Source organism: Zasmidium cellare, assembly GCF_010093935.1.
Source record: "Zasmidium cellare ATCC 36951 unplaced genomic scaffold M409scaffold_32, whole genome shotgun sequence".
NCBI classification, from domain to species: domain Eukaryota; kingdom Fungi; phylum Ascomycota; class Dothideomycetes; order Mycosphaerellales; family Mycosphaerellaceae; genus Zasmidium; species Zasmidium cellare.
In genome coordinates this window covers 368,755-385,928 of record NW_022986976.1, presented here as the reverse complement: position 1 = coordinate 385,928, position 17,174 = coordinate 368,755, and the positions used below count along the sequence as shown (strand labels likewise).

General features: G+C 54.3%; 7 protein-coding genes across 7 annotated transcripts; 5 read left to right on the top strand and 2 right to left on the bottom strand.

Moving 5' to 3' along the window:
• Nucleotides 1-38: 38 nt before the first annotated feature.
• On the top strand, nucleotides 39-2,151 carry M409DRAFT_26603 (uncharacterized protein; the record flags this gene model as incomplete). The annotated part of the gene is made up of 2 exons (XM_033808183.1): nucleotides 39-1,990; nucleotides 2,043-2,151. 2 exons carry the CDS (start codon nucleotides 39-41, stop codon nucleotides 2,149-2,151), a joined length of 2,061 nt encoding a protein of 686 aa, XP_033664049.1.
• Nucleotides 2,152-2,612: 461 nt separating this feature from the next.
• On the top strand, nucleotides 2,613-4,145 carry M409DRAFT_57822 (uncharacterized protein; the record flags this gene model as incomplete). The annotated part of the gene is made up of 1 exon (XM_033813741.1): nucleotides 2,613-4,145. One exon carries the CDS (start codon nucleotides 2,613-2,615, stop codon nucleotides 4,143-4,145), a length of 1,533 nt encoding a protein of 510 aa, XP_033664048.1.
• Nucleotides 4,146-4,632: 487 nt separating this feature from the next.
• On the top strand, nucleotides 4,633-8,081 carry M409DRAFT_57821 (uncharacterized protein; the record flags this gene model as incomplete). The annotated part of the gene is made up of 6 exons (XM_033813740.1): nucleotides 4,633-5,643; nucleotides 5,949-6,176; nucleotides 6,350-6,672; nucleotides 6,753-6,934; nucleotides 7,052-7,245; nucleotides 7,293-8,081. 6 exons carry the CDS (start codon nucleotides 4,633-4,635, stop codon nucleotides 8,079-8,081), a joined length of 2,727 nt encoding a protein of 908 aa, XP_033664047.1.
• An 86-nt stretch (nucleotides 8,082-8,167) lies between these two features.
• On the top strand, nucleotides 8,168-9,461 carry M409DRAFT_26600 (uncharacterized protein; the record flags this gene model as incomplete). Its single annotated transcript, XM_033808182.1, has 3 exons — nucleotides 8,168-8,427; nucleotides 8,823-9,015; nucleotides 9,066-9,461. 3 exons carry the CDS (start codon nucleotides 8,168-8,170, stop codon nucleotides 9,459-9,461), a joined length of 849 nt encoding a protein of 282 aa, XP_033664046.1.
• A 588-nt stretch (nucleotides 9,462-10,049) lies between these two features.
• M409DRAFT_26599 (uncharacterized protein) lies at nucleotides 10,050-11,605 on the top strand (the record flags this gene model as incomplete). Its single annotated transcript, XM_033808181.1, has 2 exons — nucleotides 10,050-10,401; nucleotides 10,455-11,605. The coding sequence occupies 2 exons, from the start codon at nucleotides 10,050-10,052 to the stop codon at nucleotides 11,603-11,605; spliced, it is 1,503 nt and encodes a 500-aa protein (XP_033664045.1).
• Nucleotides 11,606-11,674: 69 nt separating this feature from the next.
• Nucleotides 11,675-12,811, bottom strand: M409DRAFT_26598 (glycosyltransferase family 17 protein; the record flags this gene model as incomplete). The annotated part of the gene is made up of 1 exon (XM_033808180.1): nucleotides 11,675-12,811. The coding sequence occupies one exon, from the start codon at nucleotides 12,809-12,811 to the stop codon at nucleotides 11,675-11,677; it is 1,137 nt and encodes a 378-aa protein (XP_033664044.1).
• Nucleotides 12,812-14,271: 1,460 nt separating this feature from the next.
• M409DRAFT_26597 (uncharacterized protein) lies at nucleotides 14,272-17,124 on the bottom strand (the record flags this gene model as incomplete). Its single annotated transcript, XM_033808179.1, has 4 exons — nucleotides 14,272-15,357; nucleotides 15,410-15,679; nucleotides 15,743-16,516; nucleotides 16,567-17,124. 4 exons carry the CDS (start codon nucleotides 17,122-17,124, stop codon nucleotides 14,272-14,274), a joined length of 2,688 nt encoding a protein of 895 aa, XP_033664043.1.
• Nucleotides 17,125-17,174: the final 50 nt, after the last annotated feature.

Here is a 17,174-nt window from a genome sequence, read left to right as displayed (position 1 = left end):
ATAAGCATACCTAATCTCAATCGAACCACACCACCACCATGTCGGGAGAGTTCTCTCGCGACGAAACCAACGGCGACGTCGCGGTATCCAGCCCTGCAGCTGCCACTGGACCCAATCACAGCACCAATGGCGATACTCCTGTTAGTCCACAGGCCCCGAAGCCAGGCTCCAGCGGCGGTCTACCAAACAAGGCCGTCGACGATGTCATGTATTCGAACATTGGCGTGAACACGCTGCTGGATCGCCTCAAGCAAAGCATTGCCTCGGCTCGCGACTTTGCGCAGTTCCTCAAGAAGCGCAGCAGTTTGGAAGAAGATCAGGCGAAAGGGTTGAAGAGATTGGCGCAAAGTCAGCTGGAGAATGTCAAGAGGAGCGAGGTTAGAGGTGGGTCGTATGCTGCTCAGATGTCTGAGCTGCTGCGCGTCCACGAGCGGATGGCGGACAATGGCATGCAGTTCGCGTTGAGTCTGCATCAGATGCACGAGGATCTTGATGTGTTGAGCTCGAATATGGAGAGGGGGAGGAAGCAATGGAAACACGAAGGTCTGGCTGCGGAGAAGACTGCGAGCGATGCGGAGCAGGCGATGCAGAAAGCTAAGTCCAGATACGACAGTCTGGCTGAGGACTATGACCGCGCGAGGACGGGAGATACAAAAGGTAGCCGCAGAATCGGCTTGAAGGGTCCGAAGAGCGCTGAGCAGTACGAGACGGATATGCACAGGAAGGTCGAGGCTGCGGACCAGGATTATAAGGAGAAGGTCAGGCAGGCTCAGAACCAGCGTGAGCAGCTGATCAAGACCGATCGACCAAAGGCCGTCAAGGCCCTACAGGAGCTCATCAAGGAAAGCGACAGTGCTTTGACACTGCAATTGCAGAAGTTCTCCACCTTCAACGAGAAGCTGCTGCTGGGCAATGGTCTTGCTGTGAGCCCATTGACTGATGGTAATGGACCACGCACGCAGAGAAGTCTGAGAGATCTTGTCCTGGATATCGACAACGAGAGGGACTTCCACAGCTACGTCAGCAGCCATTCGGGCAAGGTGACCAGACCTAGCGAGATCAGATACGAGCAGCATCCGACACTTGCTCCGAAGACGCAAGTGCCAAAATCAGCTGCTCCTCCATCACAGCCAAGCGCGCCGGCAATGCAACCGACTCTGGCTGTCAATACTGGCACTTCGCAGCCAGGTTCCATGAGCAGCCGATACGACTCACAGCCTCTACCGTTCAATCAGAATCCGCCGTTGTCCAGCCATGGCTACCAACAGTCGCCACAGCAGGACACACAATCACCTGCGTATCAGACGACCCAGTCGCCCTACAACACTCAAGCTACTCCCCTCAAGGACACCTACAACTCTCCTCCCTACCCTACTGACCCATCGGAGCGTGTCGGTACTGGCTTCTCGCAACACCAACAAACGACCGGCACGATTGCTGCTGCTGGACCGCAAATCGACTCCTTTAATCAGTATTCGGCGCCCACCGGGAAAGGCAAGGTCTTTGGTATGTCTCTGGACGAGCTCTTCGCACGCGATCAGTCTGCCGTTCCCATAATTGTCTTCCAGTGTATTCAAGCTATCGACATGTTTGGTCTGGAGACCGAAGGCATCTATCGACAAAGCGGCACCCACTCCTACATCAACCGTCTCCGAGAAGCTTTCGACACTCTACCCGCCAACAGCCCACAATTGGACTTCCGCAATCCGTCCAACTTTTTCCATGATGTCAATGCCGTGGCAAGCTTGTTGAAGGCATTCTTTAAGGAGCTTCCAGATCCGTTGTTCACGAAGGCTGGGTACGCTCACTTCATCGAAGCGGCGCAGGTGGACGATGAGGTTCAACGTCGGGATGCAATTCATCAAGGGATCAATGACCTACCAGATCCAAACTATGCAACGCTAAGAGCTGTCGTACTGCACCTGAATCGTGTGATGCAGAATGAGTCGAAGACGAGGATGAACAGCGAAAACTTGGCTGTCTGCTTTGCGTGAGTATTCAAGGCCTAGTTAGTGTGAATGAAGAAGCTAATGTGATGACAGACCAACCCTCATGGGCAACCAGAACGGTGCTATCGCCGACGCAAGCTGGCAACACAAGGTAGTAGCGACGATCATGGCCAACGCCACGGCCATCTTCGACGAGGACTGAGAACTTGCGAATGAGACGAACAAAAGTGATCTACTCAATGCATGGTGGCCAGGAGCCATCGAGCGGTTTGGGTGAGCTTCTTTCATGATCGTACTACGGCAGACAGCATATCTTAATGAGTTCATTGCGAAAGCATTTGTATTAATGAAAGCATTTGTATTAATGAAAGCATTTGAAATATCAGCCGGCTTCCAGCGGTACTGTTGACCTCGTAGCGACGCGGAAAGTGTAGTTGACTTGGCAGCGATCATAAACTGGTATAAGAGCGGAACTGGACGCTCTTTGCTGACTCAACGCATGAAAGGCGTTTGACGGGGCTGAGCATCACGGCATCGGCTGCGCGACGACAGCCGAGCTGAGCTTTGAAAAACAGGCAAAAGCTCGCTCAAGCCACCCTGCAGAGGATCTCGAGCGAGCTACTGCTACTACTGTCTCCGACTCCACAACAAGCTTACTATCGAATGGCGAGCAGCACTGTCCCACACCGGCCAAAGGTTCTATTTTGGATCAACAAAGACGCCACGTCGAACAGTGTGTCCAACAGCTCGCGTGAGCAACGATCTGCCATTCAGAGCCAAATTCAACGAGGACGCCCGCGGAAGAGGAAATCAAAGAAGGACCAGCCAGATGAGGCAATAGACAGCATTTGCAGGACCCCAGCGTCGGACCGCGTACTCCAAGAGAGGCCAAAGGAACTGTACGATGCCACGACACGTGGTATAGCCGCTCCAATCGACCCCTTTGACACTGCGTCAATACAGATTGACACAACGGCGCATGGCCTATTGCGATATTACGTCCATTACTACCACCCGGCGCAATGGCCCAACGAGCCCTTCTCTCGCGACAAGGGTCCTTATTCGTACAAAGCCTCGGTACATCGCATTGTGACCACCGCTATGCAGGATCAATTGATGATGTTCTGCCTGCTCAGTGCCGCATGCGCACGTATCCAGCACATCGATCGGTTGGACTTTCCGACTGTAGCACGCAAGCAAGACGGGTACACGCAGAAGGCTATCCAACTTATGCGGGAAAAGGTTGGCGAGATGGAGCGACATCGGCAAAGAGATGAGCAGACTCTGCATATGCTCCTGCATTGCATGCTATTCCTGGGAATGCATTATGTGTACGGTGACGATTTCGAGGCTGGCAGGATACATCTTCAGGTCTCACTGGCGTTGCTAGATCAAATCGGCGGAATTAACGGACTGAAAGATCGGCATTTGCAGGAGAAGATTTTGATGTCTGATCTCTTCCTTGCGTGTGTCGATATGCAGCCTTGTCTCTGTGGCTGGGAATATGATCCTGGGCCGGCTTCTGTTCTTAAACTGCAGGATCGTGAATTGAGGCAGTTGTCTGCCGAAGATGAGTTTATGGGGTCTGCTTTACTCGGCAAAGGCGACGATGTGCTACCAGCTGACCTCCAAGAGCTCATTGAGCAGATCATCGAAATATACCACGTCAAGATCAGACTTCAAAGATCGACCATCTCGTGCACGCGCGCTCTGCAAACTGGACAATGGATCACACGGCGGAACATGGCTCTTCGAGCGCGATTACTGGATCTCAAACTCGACGACGACAGGATGCACGCTTTGAGAATTGTGTCAATCATGTGGACGCTTTTGTCCATGAACATCACCGGCCGTCTAAAGACTGTCAAAATCATGGCTGGCAAACTCCGCAATGTTCTCGCACGCATCGCCCCAGAGCAATGGATGCCAATGGAGAACGTCCGATTGTGGATTCTGCTCATTGGATATACCTGTTCGCCGCAAGACTCGGAACTTATGGAATGGTATTTCGAACAGATCCGCGAGAATGAGATGGCGCAGATGAGTGTTCTGGAAGAGTTGGCGTATAATGTGAGTCTGATCGACTGGCTGGAGGAGTTTCAGAAGGGGTTCTTGTATCATGGATTGGTGCAGCGACCAGTGACGCTGGACTTGGCTAGGAAACTGCTTGAGGTGGAGAAGAATTCTTGGACCTGAGGCAACTAATGGGACGATGTGACATGTACAGGCATCTCCGCTCGAAAATCTTGCCCGGATTCACTTGGCACTTTAAGTTTCGGGTTCGCATCTTGCCAAAGCGAAACCACTTCCGAATCGGGAAGTTACGTGCCGATATGCTTCGGCATGCCGAATGTGTGCTGCACGTCAGTCACCTTGCGTGGGAGTACAACATAGGGCGCACTCCCACATCGGCAGGGACAAGCTCAAGTGATTGCTCTTCTCCACGGTATCCAGACAATGGCTCCGACAGTCCCCGAACAGCGGCTTCGTGAAGTACCGACCTGAGCTGGATGACACAAGCATGCGTGAAACATGCCAGCGCAAGGGTGCTTTTGGAACTGGTCTGACGGATGAACCACGGACGAAAAGTGATGTTGGCTCCACATAAAAGCAGCACTCCTTCTATCGATCGCTCTGAGTGCATCAATTAACAGCCCATCGACATCAAACCACCTCAGATACAATGGCATCGCCTTCCCTACCTGCAACAATGCGAGCAATCATCCACACTCAGTCAACACAAACCCTAGCCCTTTCCAACAACGAGCCCCTCCCAGATCTGCCTGCGGGCGAATACCTCCTCAAAAATGAAGCCGCCGGCATAACGAACGGTGAACTTTTCTGGCCGCGGCCCCCTGAGCTCGACAGATCCTACCCTTGCGTCGAAGCAGCCGGTGTCATAGTCCAGGCCCCGAGCAGAGGGAAATTCAAGCCCGGAGACAAAGTCTACCACCGCGTCGTCTACCCCCGAGGCGGCGGAGCAAGGGAATACTCCACCGTAACAGAAGACGTCCTCGCTCTCAGGCCAGAGAGCATCAGCGCCGAAGAAGCCGCCAGTATCCCCGTCTCAGCTCTAACAGCCTGGCAAGGCCTCTTCGAACAAGCCAATCTAGAACCCAACTTCGACACGACCTCTCACCCACCGAAATCCCAGCGTCCGCAAATCTTCATCAACGGCGCCTCGGGCGGCGCGGGGAATTGGTACGTCCAGCTCGCCCACGCGGCGGGATACTACGTCGTCGCGACGTGCAGCACGAAGAATATCGAGCTCGTGCGCTCCCTTGGTGCGGATGAGGTGCTCGATTACACGAAGACGCCTCTGGCGGAGTACTTCACAACCCACCCGAAATACCCCCTCGTCTTCGACAACGTCGGCGGTAAATCCCTCCTCGCCGCATGGCATGCCGTCGCACCGGGCGGGAAGCTGTTTACTATCGCTCCCCCGGGCGAGATCTCGGATTTTGTGAACTGGAAGTATGAGCTGGAGCCTCCGAACGATAAGGGGGTTAGTGAGGGTGTGGAAGGGAGGTTCTTTCTTATGAGGGCTGATGGGGCGCAGTTGGGGAGGGTTACGGAGTTAGTGGAGGAGGGGAGGTGTAGGGGGGTTGTTGATGGGGTTTGGGGGATGGGGGAGTTTGAGGGGGCTTTTGGGAGGGTTGGGAGCGGGAGGGCGGTGGGGAGGGTTGTGATTAGGGTGAGTGAGGGGTGAGAGTTTGCACATGGATTAGTGAGTGAGTGTGGCTTCTGTATTGAGTTTTTGGTGCTCTTCAGCTGACTTGCGGAAGTTTCCGGATTTTAGCCGGTGCGAGTGAATGTTCGTTTGCAGCCGCTGTTTGCTCGTTGCCCCGTGCAACTTCAAGGGTCAAAAAGTTCTACCGACTTCTTCCTCTCTTTTTTACTTTCTTCGGTTCTTTGCGTCGAAACGTCATCTGTCCGCAACACCATGGCGCCCCCCCCCCCCCCCCCGGGGATCGTGCGCCCGTGCGACCGAAAAATCAGAAGCCTACCCTTGAGATGACACGCCAAGCCGATGAGGAGGGCATGGATGCAGACAGTTTTGATACGCTGATGGACATGATGAAGCAGGCTGCCGATATGTCCAAAGTCTCTGGCATCAAGTCTGAAAGGCTCGCTGAGGAGGGGAAAGACGTGGAGAAAGCACGTCTTGCGTTTGTGGCAGCGGCGAGGGGCCTGCAGAGGCGCCCAACTCCATCTGGTGATACCTTGGTAAAGAAAGCCGCTCTGAAGAAGATTGAGAGGTTTGACGGCGAGGAGGGAAAGAAATATTCGTTCTCCCTGGCATTTCCTCAACCATATCCGCCATGCTCGCGGGCGCTCGAGGATCTGACTTGAGACAAGGGCCGATGTTCACATGGGAAACTCAAGCTGATCATCTATAGATGCACTTCGAAGAGCTTTTGCTGGATACACATCATCGTGGACGATACGTGTTGGTGCGCGTCGTCGAAGAGCCCAAGTTCCAGCCGTCACGCGCCATCACCATCGTTCAAGATGCCCACAAGCAGGCTGAGTTCGTCATACTTGAGCACGGCCAACACCAACTCGACAGTCGTGTGCTTCCCAAAGGCGGCTTTCTTGCCATTAAGGAGCCGTACTATACAGTGGAAACAGACCTGCAGACCTGGTACATTCGTGTTGACCACCCGAGCGACATTGTACAGTTGTCACCGCAGTCCGCCATGTACCTGCTGCCCTTCGCCAGGTGAACTTCAACACCACCGATACCACAGCTGAGGCTTAGAAGGAGAAAGGAAACAAAGCTATCAAATATGGGACTGTCAGTGGATATCACCAAGCCGCGTACTGCTACACGGAAGGCCTCGCCTCCGTCGGCGAGAATGTCGAGCTCAAGCTGGATTTGCTACGCAATCGAGCGTACGCCAATCTTGAGCTTGGCTACTATGATTCCGCTGAGAGAGATGCCCGAGCCTCTGTCAGCAGTGGAAGAGTCGCAATCACGGATCGTATGAAGGACTTGGACTATAAGGCGTATCGTCGAGCAGCCACGGCTACTTACAAGTTACGGAATTAGAAGAAGGCGCAAGTCCTTCTGAAGCTGGCTCTTGCCTTGAGGCCTGAAGGTGACAACAGTGACGCTGAGCAGCTTCTTGCCAGAGTATCTGCCCGCCAACAGGAGCAGAGCTCCGGCACCTACGATTTCGAAGCCATGATTGAGGGCTTGGACAGTTGCCCACGGATAGATGCCGCAGACTTTGTGAAGCAGACCGAGGTCAAAGCGAGTCCCGGTCGTAGTCGAGGTCTTTTTGCAACGGAGGTGAGTCGTTTTGATGAAAGCACTGGGCTTATACTGATTCGTTGCAGGACATCGAAGAAGGCGAAATCATACTTGTCGAGAAGGCCGCCCACATCATGTTCGACAATGACAGCGACTTCTACCTCGCCTTCAACTACGACAGCACCTCAGACCAGATCTACAGGGATCAAGGAGCTCTTCTGCAAAACATTGTGCGGGAGCTAGATCGTAATCCTTCCAGGCTCGGGGAGATTCTTGATCTCTTCGACAACAACTACGCCAAGGATCCAAGTGAGGGCACAGAGTTTGATGGCAAGACCATAATTGACGTCTTCCACATCCGTCAGCTGATGATTCACAACCTGTACACATGTGCGACTCCATCGACGGCTCAAAAGCGAAGAATGCTCGGTTTCGTCTCGTATTCGGGCATACAGAACGCCGGCATATGGCCTCGCGCCAACATGATGAACCACTCATGTGTACAAAACGTTCGGCGAAGCCACATCGGTGACCTCCTCATCTTGCGAGCGGCACGTCGAATCGAGAAGGGTGCTGAGCTCTTTTCTGTCTATCGCGAGGATTTCGACTTTGAGCAGCGGCAATCCGTCCTCAGCCTCAGATGGGGCATCATATGCTCCTGCGCAGTCTGCACTGCTGAGCGCAGTCAAACGCCACAAGTCCGTCGTCGTCGTGGAGAGCTTGTTGCCAAGTACAATAGCCTTGTCAAGCCATCAGGCATGATCGTGGATGGACAACTGCTGGAAGACAACACAGAGGCAGTTCTCCGAATCTACCTCGATCTCGACAAGACGTATGAACCGGCGTTTCAAGGATTGCCCGAACTCATTGCCTGAACATGATGAATGAAATGCTAGATACGTGGTGGGTTCTCAAGCCCGCAAACCTGGTCCTCGCATTCGTCGCAGGGGTCGCCAAGAACATGGGCTGGGTCGTGGTGAACATCGAAAAAGACGAGCCGCAAATTGGATGCATGGAGCACTGCGTACTGGATCCTCGACTCGCGACTGCTCTCGTCATCGCAGCTAAGGTGAAGGAGCTGCAAGGCAAGTCAAAAGCCAGCTTGGAGCTTCGACGACTCGCCTTGGGTGCTTACAAGACCATCAATGGTGTGGAGCATGGGTTTGAGATGCTACAGAAGACGATCGATAAGAAGGGGGCGCTGAGGTCCACCAACCTAAAGTGAGGGCTTGACTTCAGACATTGATGGGCGGTCAACGTGGTACGCAGAGCAGCAAAGCAAAAGCGAGTAAAGCACAGAACGCAAATGGAGAGACTGACCAGGCTTTGTAACTTTCCAAATTCACATTGCGAACACCGCTGCGAGCCTAAGTATTCGCTCATTCGTAATACATACTTCCTGTTCAAACCAATTCAAGGCTGTTTGAACAAGGCCGCCGCAAGGCGCCGAGCTTCCATCTCTTCACCTCGTAACATTGAGAGACAGAGCGAGCAACAAGAGAGGCCGCCATGAGAAGAATGTTGCCAAGAATCGATTCCATGATTGGGCTCACTAACGATCCAGCCAACTCGGCGAAGAACATTGGTCGAGCGGAAGACTAATAACCTTAACAGAGGAAAGGTCTCAGTGATTGCATGGCCGGCAGGGGTCATCAACGACTACGAATCCGCAAGAGCAAAGATATCAAGGAGCTCACGTCGGGGAAAAGAGACAACCTAACACGGAAGCCGGCTTTGCAGACGTTCAACGAGGCGGCTCAGATCTACAAGGACATGATCAAGACCTACGAAACAACTCGATACGAGAACGTGCCCTGCCCTGCCCTGAGCTGGTCGAGATGGGGTACTTGTTCATACAGGAGTTGTCATTGATGAAGCCCACTGGAGAAGCCCTGGCAAAGATCGAAGCCATGATCCGGTACATGAATTTGCACGTGGATCTCAACGAGGACAAGCCCATGCTGCAGTGTCGAGAGAACAGCATCACGGATCACAGACTCGTCATCGCATTGCTGATCGCCGCAAAGTTGAAGAAGAAGGAGGAGGGCAAGAGCGCGGCTGTGGAAGAGCTCGAGAGTCTTGCGGCTGGGGCTTATCGCACGATCAATGGCGTGGACAACGGCTTCGAGGGCCTGCGGAAGTCTGTCAACGGCAAAGGCTTCTTGAGGCTATCCCACCTGGGTCGATGTGAGGGCGCAGTCATCCCGTGCGGCAGATCGAACGTCACTACGGAGGCATGTACGTGCTGCCCGTAACGCGGTTGTCGCGGCCGCTTAAACTGGCAGATGGCTGTCATGTTAGTTTAGTCGCTCACAGGAAAAAGAAAATGGCTTCCTCCCAGAGCCATGTCCTTGACTTTGTTTGACATGCAGTGTATACGACCAGAGGCATCAGACAACAAGGACACTGTCAAAGAGACGGCTATCTGAAGAACATTGTCAAGTAAAGGGTCCGGATGGAGGAAAAGACTTCGTTGTTCAATGGCGGAGAAGATGCTGCAGGCTCTAAATAAAACAGTACACGACTACAAATTTCTGAAAGCAAGGCCATCGAAGTCATGATCGACAACTCAACCTCAGCTCGTAGAGCTGAGACCGTGTGCATGCTCGTTTGGCCTGCAGTATTAGCTTCGATCGAGCCAATCCCTACGAAGCTTCAACAAAATTGCGAAAAAGGCAACCCTCGCATCATCCACTTGACCGGATCGAGCGACTGACGACAGTGTTTATGTCGCGAGAGAGCTCCTGTTCAGGCAGAGACTGTTAAGAGAATCTGGGATGCAAATTATATATAAATTCCTGTTGATTCCACATCCTAAAAACATCTCGACCCTCTCCCCCAAAATGAAACCCAACGTCCCCCTTTTCCTCAGCCTACACCTAGCATCCCCCACACTCTCCATCTCCCTCCCCACAAACCAAACCTCCCTCACCTGGCACAAATGTCCCACCTCGAGCGAAACCAACGCCGGACTAGACTGCGCAGAGCTCCGCGTCCCTCTCGATTGGTCCAACCCCAACGACGGCGAAACCATCACCCTCTCCATGAACCGCTGGCCGGCGAAAGATCCCGCGAAGAAGATCGGGACGCTGGTGTACAATCCCGGGGGACCGGGGATTTCGGCGACGGACTCGGTGGTGGATTTTGCGTCGGGGGATACGTATTTTGGGGAGGCGTTGAGGGGGTTTGATCTTAGTAAATCGTCAAAGTAGCAGTGGATTGTGGAAGGACATTACTGACAAACACAGTCGGCCTCGACCCCAGAGGTGCAGGACGTAGCACCCCCATCAAATGCTCTCCTGACCTCTGGAACGCCCGGCCCTCGCAGTTCGTCCACACCGAGCAAGACTTCGCAAACCTCGTCCAATACAACCGGGATTTCGCCCTCTCCTGTCTCAATCGCACTGGTAACCTCGTCAAGCACATCGACACGCCCAGCGTAGCCAGGGACATAGACGCCCTGCGGATAGCTCTCGGCGAGGAGAAGATCAACTTCTACGGCCAGTCGTACGGCACACAGATAGGAGAGTCGTACGCTGAGTTGTTTCCAAGGAATTTTCGTGCGATGGTGCTGGATGGCAATGTCGATCACTCTCTTACGGAGATCCCCACCGTCGTGTCCGAGGCGTACGGATACGAAGTTGTCTGGAACCGTTTCGTGGCCTGGTGCAACAAGACGGAGGATTGCGTGCTTCGAGGCCAGGACATCAACGCCCAGTACACCAAACTCCTCGACGCCGCCTTCCAATCTCCCCTGGAAGTCCCCGAGTGCGAAGATCCAGACTCATCCTGCCGTCCCTCCGTCCGACTAGAGGATATAACAGGCACCGTGCAATCGACTCTCGACTCCAAATTCGTGCCCGCAGGCTACGATCAAGATACGCCCACCTGGCGCTCCCTGGCGAAATACCTCTCCGCAGCCTTCAAAGGCGACTACTCGGACTTCGCGCCAGAAATCGCCGAGAATGAGACCTCGCCCTTGTGGCAAATGCAGCTCGTCAACTGCCTCGACTGGGAGCATAACGCGGCAAGTGCGGCGGACTTGATCCACCAGACGCAGTTCATGTTCACGGCCGCGCCTCACACCCGCGGGACGGCGCAGGCGTACGCTGTCAATTCCATGTGTGCTGGATGGCCCTTCGCGGTACCTGATCCACCGCATCGACTTGTTGTGGAGGGTAATGTGGCGCCTGTGTTTCTGCTGAACAGTCTTTATGATCCGGAGACGCCGTTCGATCAGGCTGTGGGGTTGCAAAGGCAGCTGCCTGGTAGCGTGTTGGTGGCGGTTCGGGAGGAGGGGCATACGAGTTATCAGTATGCTGGCGAGGCAGCGAGGTTGATGGAGGCGTATTTGGTGAACTTGACGTTGCCTGAGCCGGATACGGTGGTGGACAGCTGAGATACCGCTGAAGTAGCCTTGCCAAGGACCAAGGGTTCGTCGCTCGAGGATGCCGACAGACCCCTGAAATCAATCGACAAATCCCCCATCCCGCCCCGTCCTCTCAACCAACCATCCAAACCTCCCCTTATCCCTCCACTCGTCCTCCACAAACCCCGGCAAATCCATCCTCTCCCTCTCCAAGAATTCATACGTCTCCCCCTCCCGCCCAAACAAATCCTCTCCCTTCCTCACCCTCTCGACAATCGTGCCCGCATCCCGATTCTCCTCGGTGTTGAGACTCTTATGCGAGAAGCTGGACATCTTGGTCTGGAATTCTGCGACCGTGGCGAAGCACGAGGAGCAGTGCCAGCCTGCATCTTGGAGGGTGGCGCGGTCGTACCAGCGTCGGAGGGAGGAGAATGGGAGTGAGAAAATGGATGAAGGAGGGAGGATATCCATCCTGAGATCATTTGGTCGTAATGTTTCCTCCATCGAGCCCATGTACGTCGTAGCCTGAGGATGCGGCCATGGCGGACCGATGTGTCTCCATTGGAAGGAGTAGTAGAAGAATTGGCTCATCAGCGTCAGTCGTCGGGGGATCTCACATGTATTGAGCAACACTGCTGTTTCTGGACGAATGAGCTCGTCGACATCGCTGACGAGTAGAACGTCTCCCTTTTTCGGCTCGGCTTTCGTGCCTTCCAGCGTCGGAAATGTGGACGTCAAAAGCGCGTTGCGGAAGAAATCCTCATGGTCCCATGCTCGGGTACTGTTCACCGGATCTTCAACAATCCGATGAATGATCTGTTGATGAAAATTCCTGAAGCGATTCCAGTGAACAGGATCGTCCAGCAAAGTCGGCTTAGGCTGCCCCGTGAAAGTCGTCGGCGACTCCAGAATGACAAAGTACGAGACATACGGACCCAGAGTGTTCAGCCGAATCTCGAGCCAGTCGAGCTCAGTCGAGAGTAGGATGAGGTCGTAGAGCTTCTTCTCGGGCGATGGTGAAAGCAGGAAATCGTGAGCGTCGCAGAGAGCCTTTCGAGCAGCGAAGTCGTCTGAACCGGATGCTGCATATCTCCTCACGACATTATGGTCGAGAACATGCTCACGACTCCCATCGTGTTGAACCAGCCATAGCGCAAGCACGACGCCTGTCGCGATGACCGCTAACCAAGCAAGCCGTCGTCGAGAGCGAACCCGTGAAGAAGTGGAAAGCAACATCCCTCGTCAGCGACACGCATGCATGATGTGGATGATGAAGAAGAGCAAACGAAGGTCCAAATTCGAAGCAAACACAAATCTGGCAGGTACGACCTCGCGGTCTTTTCTCGTCGTCATCGCACCTTCCTCCCTGCGCCCGGCCGCTAAACCAGGCTGTGCGCCTTAAACGGCAGCAACGTAGCACAGCAGGTACGTGCATGCGCGCGACACTTTCCTCCTTTGTGTCGTACAAACCTTCCAGCAGCCTAAATGCAGAGTGAAGGAAGACGACTTTGAGTAGTGCGTTTCCATCGAGAATCCTTCTCGTATCGAATCGTCGTCGGGCTTTAGGTGGTGCGAGGCCCGCTGTGGTGAGCATTGTCATCCTTACGCAGAAACGACAAGCATCCTAAGCTATTTTAGACGAATTCTTGTTACTCCTTCTCTTCATCAGGACCATACAGTATCTTCGAGTCAGCCTACATGCAGAAGTCCCCGAGGGGCGATGCATCGAAGCTAATTCTAAACGACACCTAAACTTACCCTCCCGGAATGAGCCTCTACAGCATTTAGCTCTTACTTATACAAACTCAGCCGCAGCTACACACTCCCTCGCCCGTACTCGCTCACATCTCGTATCCGTTTACAACCTCAAAAACCTTCCATCTCATCAAACCATCGCTCGTCCCAAACGCATAAGCTGGTAATCCCATATCGCCAAGCCTATCCCATAGCCTCGCCCACCCCAACCCAACAAAGCTGACCAACCCCAACCGACCACAACACCCCCAAACTCAAACCCCTCAGCCTTACGTAACCCCCATATCCACTGGTAGCATATCTTCTTTCGCAAATACACCACGCCGGTGGCGGGAAACATCCGTTAGTTTCCCGGTCTATCCCACCAGTCTCGCACTCGCAGAGCGCCAAGATAAATATCTTTGGATGTCATGATTGATGTTCCCATCTGGTGGTTACGGACTGTGAGTTTCCATGAATATTGGCAGTAAGCAGCAAATATGTAAAGGTACGAACACATATCATTCGCTGCTGTCAATAAGACTATGCACATCGTCGTTCCCACGGCACACCAACCCTCCTCCATACACAGCCTCCTCCCTCTTCTTCTGTGCACGTCCGCCGTCTCTCTGCTTGCAATCAACTTCCACCGCATCTCAACTCATATCCTCCTCGACATGCCCGGCGTGAATGCAAACGCTCCATCCTTCCATTTCGTGAGCTACAAATACAGTGGTGGCATGCGCGTGAGTCGTCGTTAAAATGATCGGGCGTTGTCGTCGGTATAGGGTGCTGGGGGATTAGTTAGCGTAACGACATCGTCCGTCCATCCAGACTCCTTCGCTAAATGCAAACGTCGCACGGCCGAAGAACTTTTTGTTGCTGCTTTTGCTGGGCCATCTTCCTCCGCCTTGACGATGTCTTCCAAGCACAGTCGTCATCCAACGCGGTCCTCCAACACTTCACTCCCGGATCTGCTCATACAACAAGATGTAGGCGACCTTGTTATCGCGCACGCCTTCCTTCTTAGCGGTTGGGGTTCTCTTGCCGGTTGTGCTCGTGGGCGTGCTCGTGCCATTCGTCGTAATGGCTGCACCGCTCCACTTCTTCGCATGACCATTGGTGCTGCCATTGACCTCAGACCATGGTTTCTCTTCTTCAGGCTCCTTCTCGGCCTCGTCAAGTCCTTGGTACATGTTGCGCTGCTTTTGCAGATCGGAGTCCGCCTTGTGTTGTTCGAGAGCTTTGGCGAGGATCTTGGGGTCTTCTTCGGCACCGCCTTCGGCGACATCTTCTGCGCGTACCCGGCGAATGATGGTATCATCCATCCGGATCCATTCACGACTGTCCTGGCGAAGGACGTCGACAGTGTAGTGGCCTCCCGCTGCCGACTTGCCATGGTGGTAGACAACGCTGGTGAGACGATATTTGGGCTGGTTCTTGACGCCAAGACCGTTGCGCTTGCCTGGTGGAAATACCTCCTTAGGGATCTCCAGCTCCAGTGGGTAACCGACTTTCTTCCAGATCTTCTGCGTTCCAGTGAAGCTGCTGTCGTATTGAAAGCGCTTGAGGTGAAGGATCAGGACTGGCGGCAGTGAATCGATGAACATCTGCTTCTTAGCACTGTTGCTTCTGCCACCAAACTCGCCAGTCATCTGCTCAGTCCTAGTGAGTCCCTTCAAGGCATCGATGATGTTGTTGACCTGAGCGGAACCGATGTCCAGCTGCAGCGGCTTGTAAGGTTCCAGCGTGACCGAGTCCTTGAGGCCTGGAACTCGGAATTCGGACCTCAAGTAGCCACCAAAGATCTTCGTGATCGGGGATGGGGTGTCTTCCTGGCCGGCAGTCCTTGTCACAGCGGCTTTCTGCTTGGGTCCAACCTCTTGCCAGCCATCAGCTGACGTTGGTGACATGACGGTATCTGGCGATGCGATGCCGTTCTCCTGTGGTTTGTCGTCCGATTGGCCCTGCATGACCTTGACACATTCGTCGTGAAGACCTTCGAGCAAGAATCCCAAGAACTCTTCAGCGTCCTGCTGTTGCCCCCTCTGTACATTGTCAGCCTCATCATCCGCACATCATCACTCAGTCTGCACTCACCCTCATGCCCGCGAACCGAGGCAGCTTTCTAATCACCTCGTAAACGTACTCAGGCGTCACCTGTTCGCCATACTCCTCGAGCTGTTCTTGCTTGAGCATCGACCTCAATCCGTCCGCCGACTCCGCGCTTGCCAAAACCTTGAACTCTCTCATAAACATAATCATTGCGTCAACTAGAGGGGTATCGCTCTTCATCGAATGCACAGTTCGTTGCCGGACCTGATCTAGGAAGTTGTAGAATGGTACGCAAAAGACCAGAACTTGAAGAATCTGCACCCATGTTAGTAAGTCTGCCCATCGTTCGAGATTTGAAGATGTTGTCCAGGTACCCACCGAATTCATATAGCACATATTGCCGGTGTTTACGAGCCCTTTTGGCTCGAGAAATGGGAGCATCATATCGCCCCGGACGTTGTACTGCTTCAATGCATCTGCGAGAGACGCCGTCTTTGGCAATTGGATGCCGTTGGTGATGGCCTCGCCGTTGGTGGTAGCGGCGGCTGCACCTGGCTTGGACTTGGTGCGGACCAAGTCAGCCCACGACTTAGGTGCTGGCTTCGGTGCAGGTGTCTCTTGGACAGTCTCCGCCTCAGTTGGCGCGGTTTCCCCACTTCCATCCTGCTCTTCCGCCGCTTTGGGTGTCTTCTCTTCCTCGGTCTTTGCCGCTGCATCTGGCTTCACAGTCGCTGGCGGCGAAGCTTCTTTTGGCTTGGGTAGGCCAGGTATGTTCGGTACAGCAATTGCTGTGCGGGTATCTCTTCTCGCGTGCTGCTGTTGTGTTGGTGTAGGTTTGGGTGAGGTGGTCGGGGCTTGCGCAGGGGTGGCAGGTGTGGAGACTTGGGTGAAATCGCTTTCAGAGGGAGCTTGAGATGTGGCTGGGGTTTCGGGCTCGGAAGGCGCGGCGATGGTAGAAGTCTCGGATGGAGGCTCCGCAGCAGAAGCTGTCTGTGACTCTGTTTGTTGAGGCTCGTCTTCTGCCACCGGCTCTTCTCTTGTAGGCAGCGCAACGGCGTTGTTCGAAGCACGCAGATTCCTACGTCTGCGTCGGCGCGTGGGAGCACGAGAAGGAAAGGTCTGCTGATGCTCAGGGACGGAGTACCACGGTAGCTATATTTTGTCAGTTATAGCTTACCCAATCGTATCTGAAGATATCTTACCTTCGGCCAAAAGGGCTGCTTATGCTCTGGTGGCAGAGAGAGAGGATTCTGAGAGGTAGATGGTCTGCGTGCGGGTTGAGCAGTAGATGTCTCCCCTGGTGTCTGTGCTCGAGGCTCTTCTGCCTTTGGCGGCGCTGATGGAGTCGGGGCTGGCGAAGGAGAAGCTGCGGGCGCCTGCTGATGCATGTAAGGGGGAATTGGTCGCGGTGACTGGGTAGCCTGCGGAGGCGCGGTCATTTGTGCGGGCTGTCGTGTGACTGGGGTCATGGGCTGCGCAAGCGGCGCCGAGCTGACGACCATGGGCGATCTAGGCTGGTATTGAGCTTGGATATGCGGCGGCGGATAGGCGTGAGGCTGTGGGTACGGTGGAGGCTGCCATCGATATGCTGCGGGCGGCGGATGTGGATAGTAGTAGCCGGGCTGGATGGGCGACTGCGGCGGGTGGTGATAGTACTGCTGCGGGTGGTGCTGTGGGTAGCCATATTCACGTCGCGGCGGAGGATGCATGGGCACGGCAGCGGGAATATGGCCCGCGCCTGCCATGGGGTGCTGCTGCATGGCTGATGCCCCGGGGGTCTCTACCTCCTCACGGGAGGTAGCGACGGCTG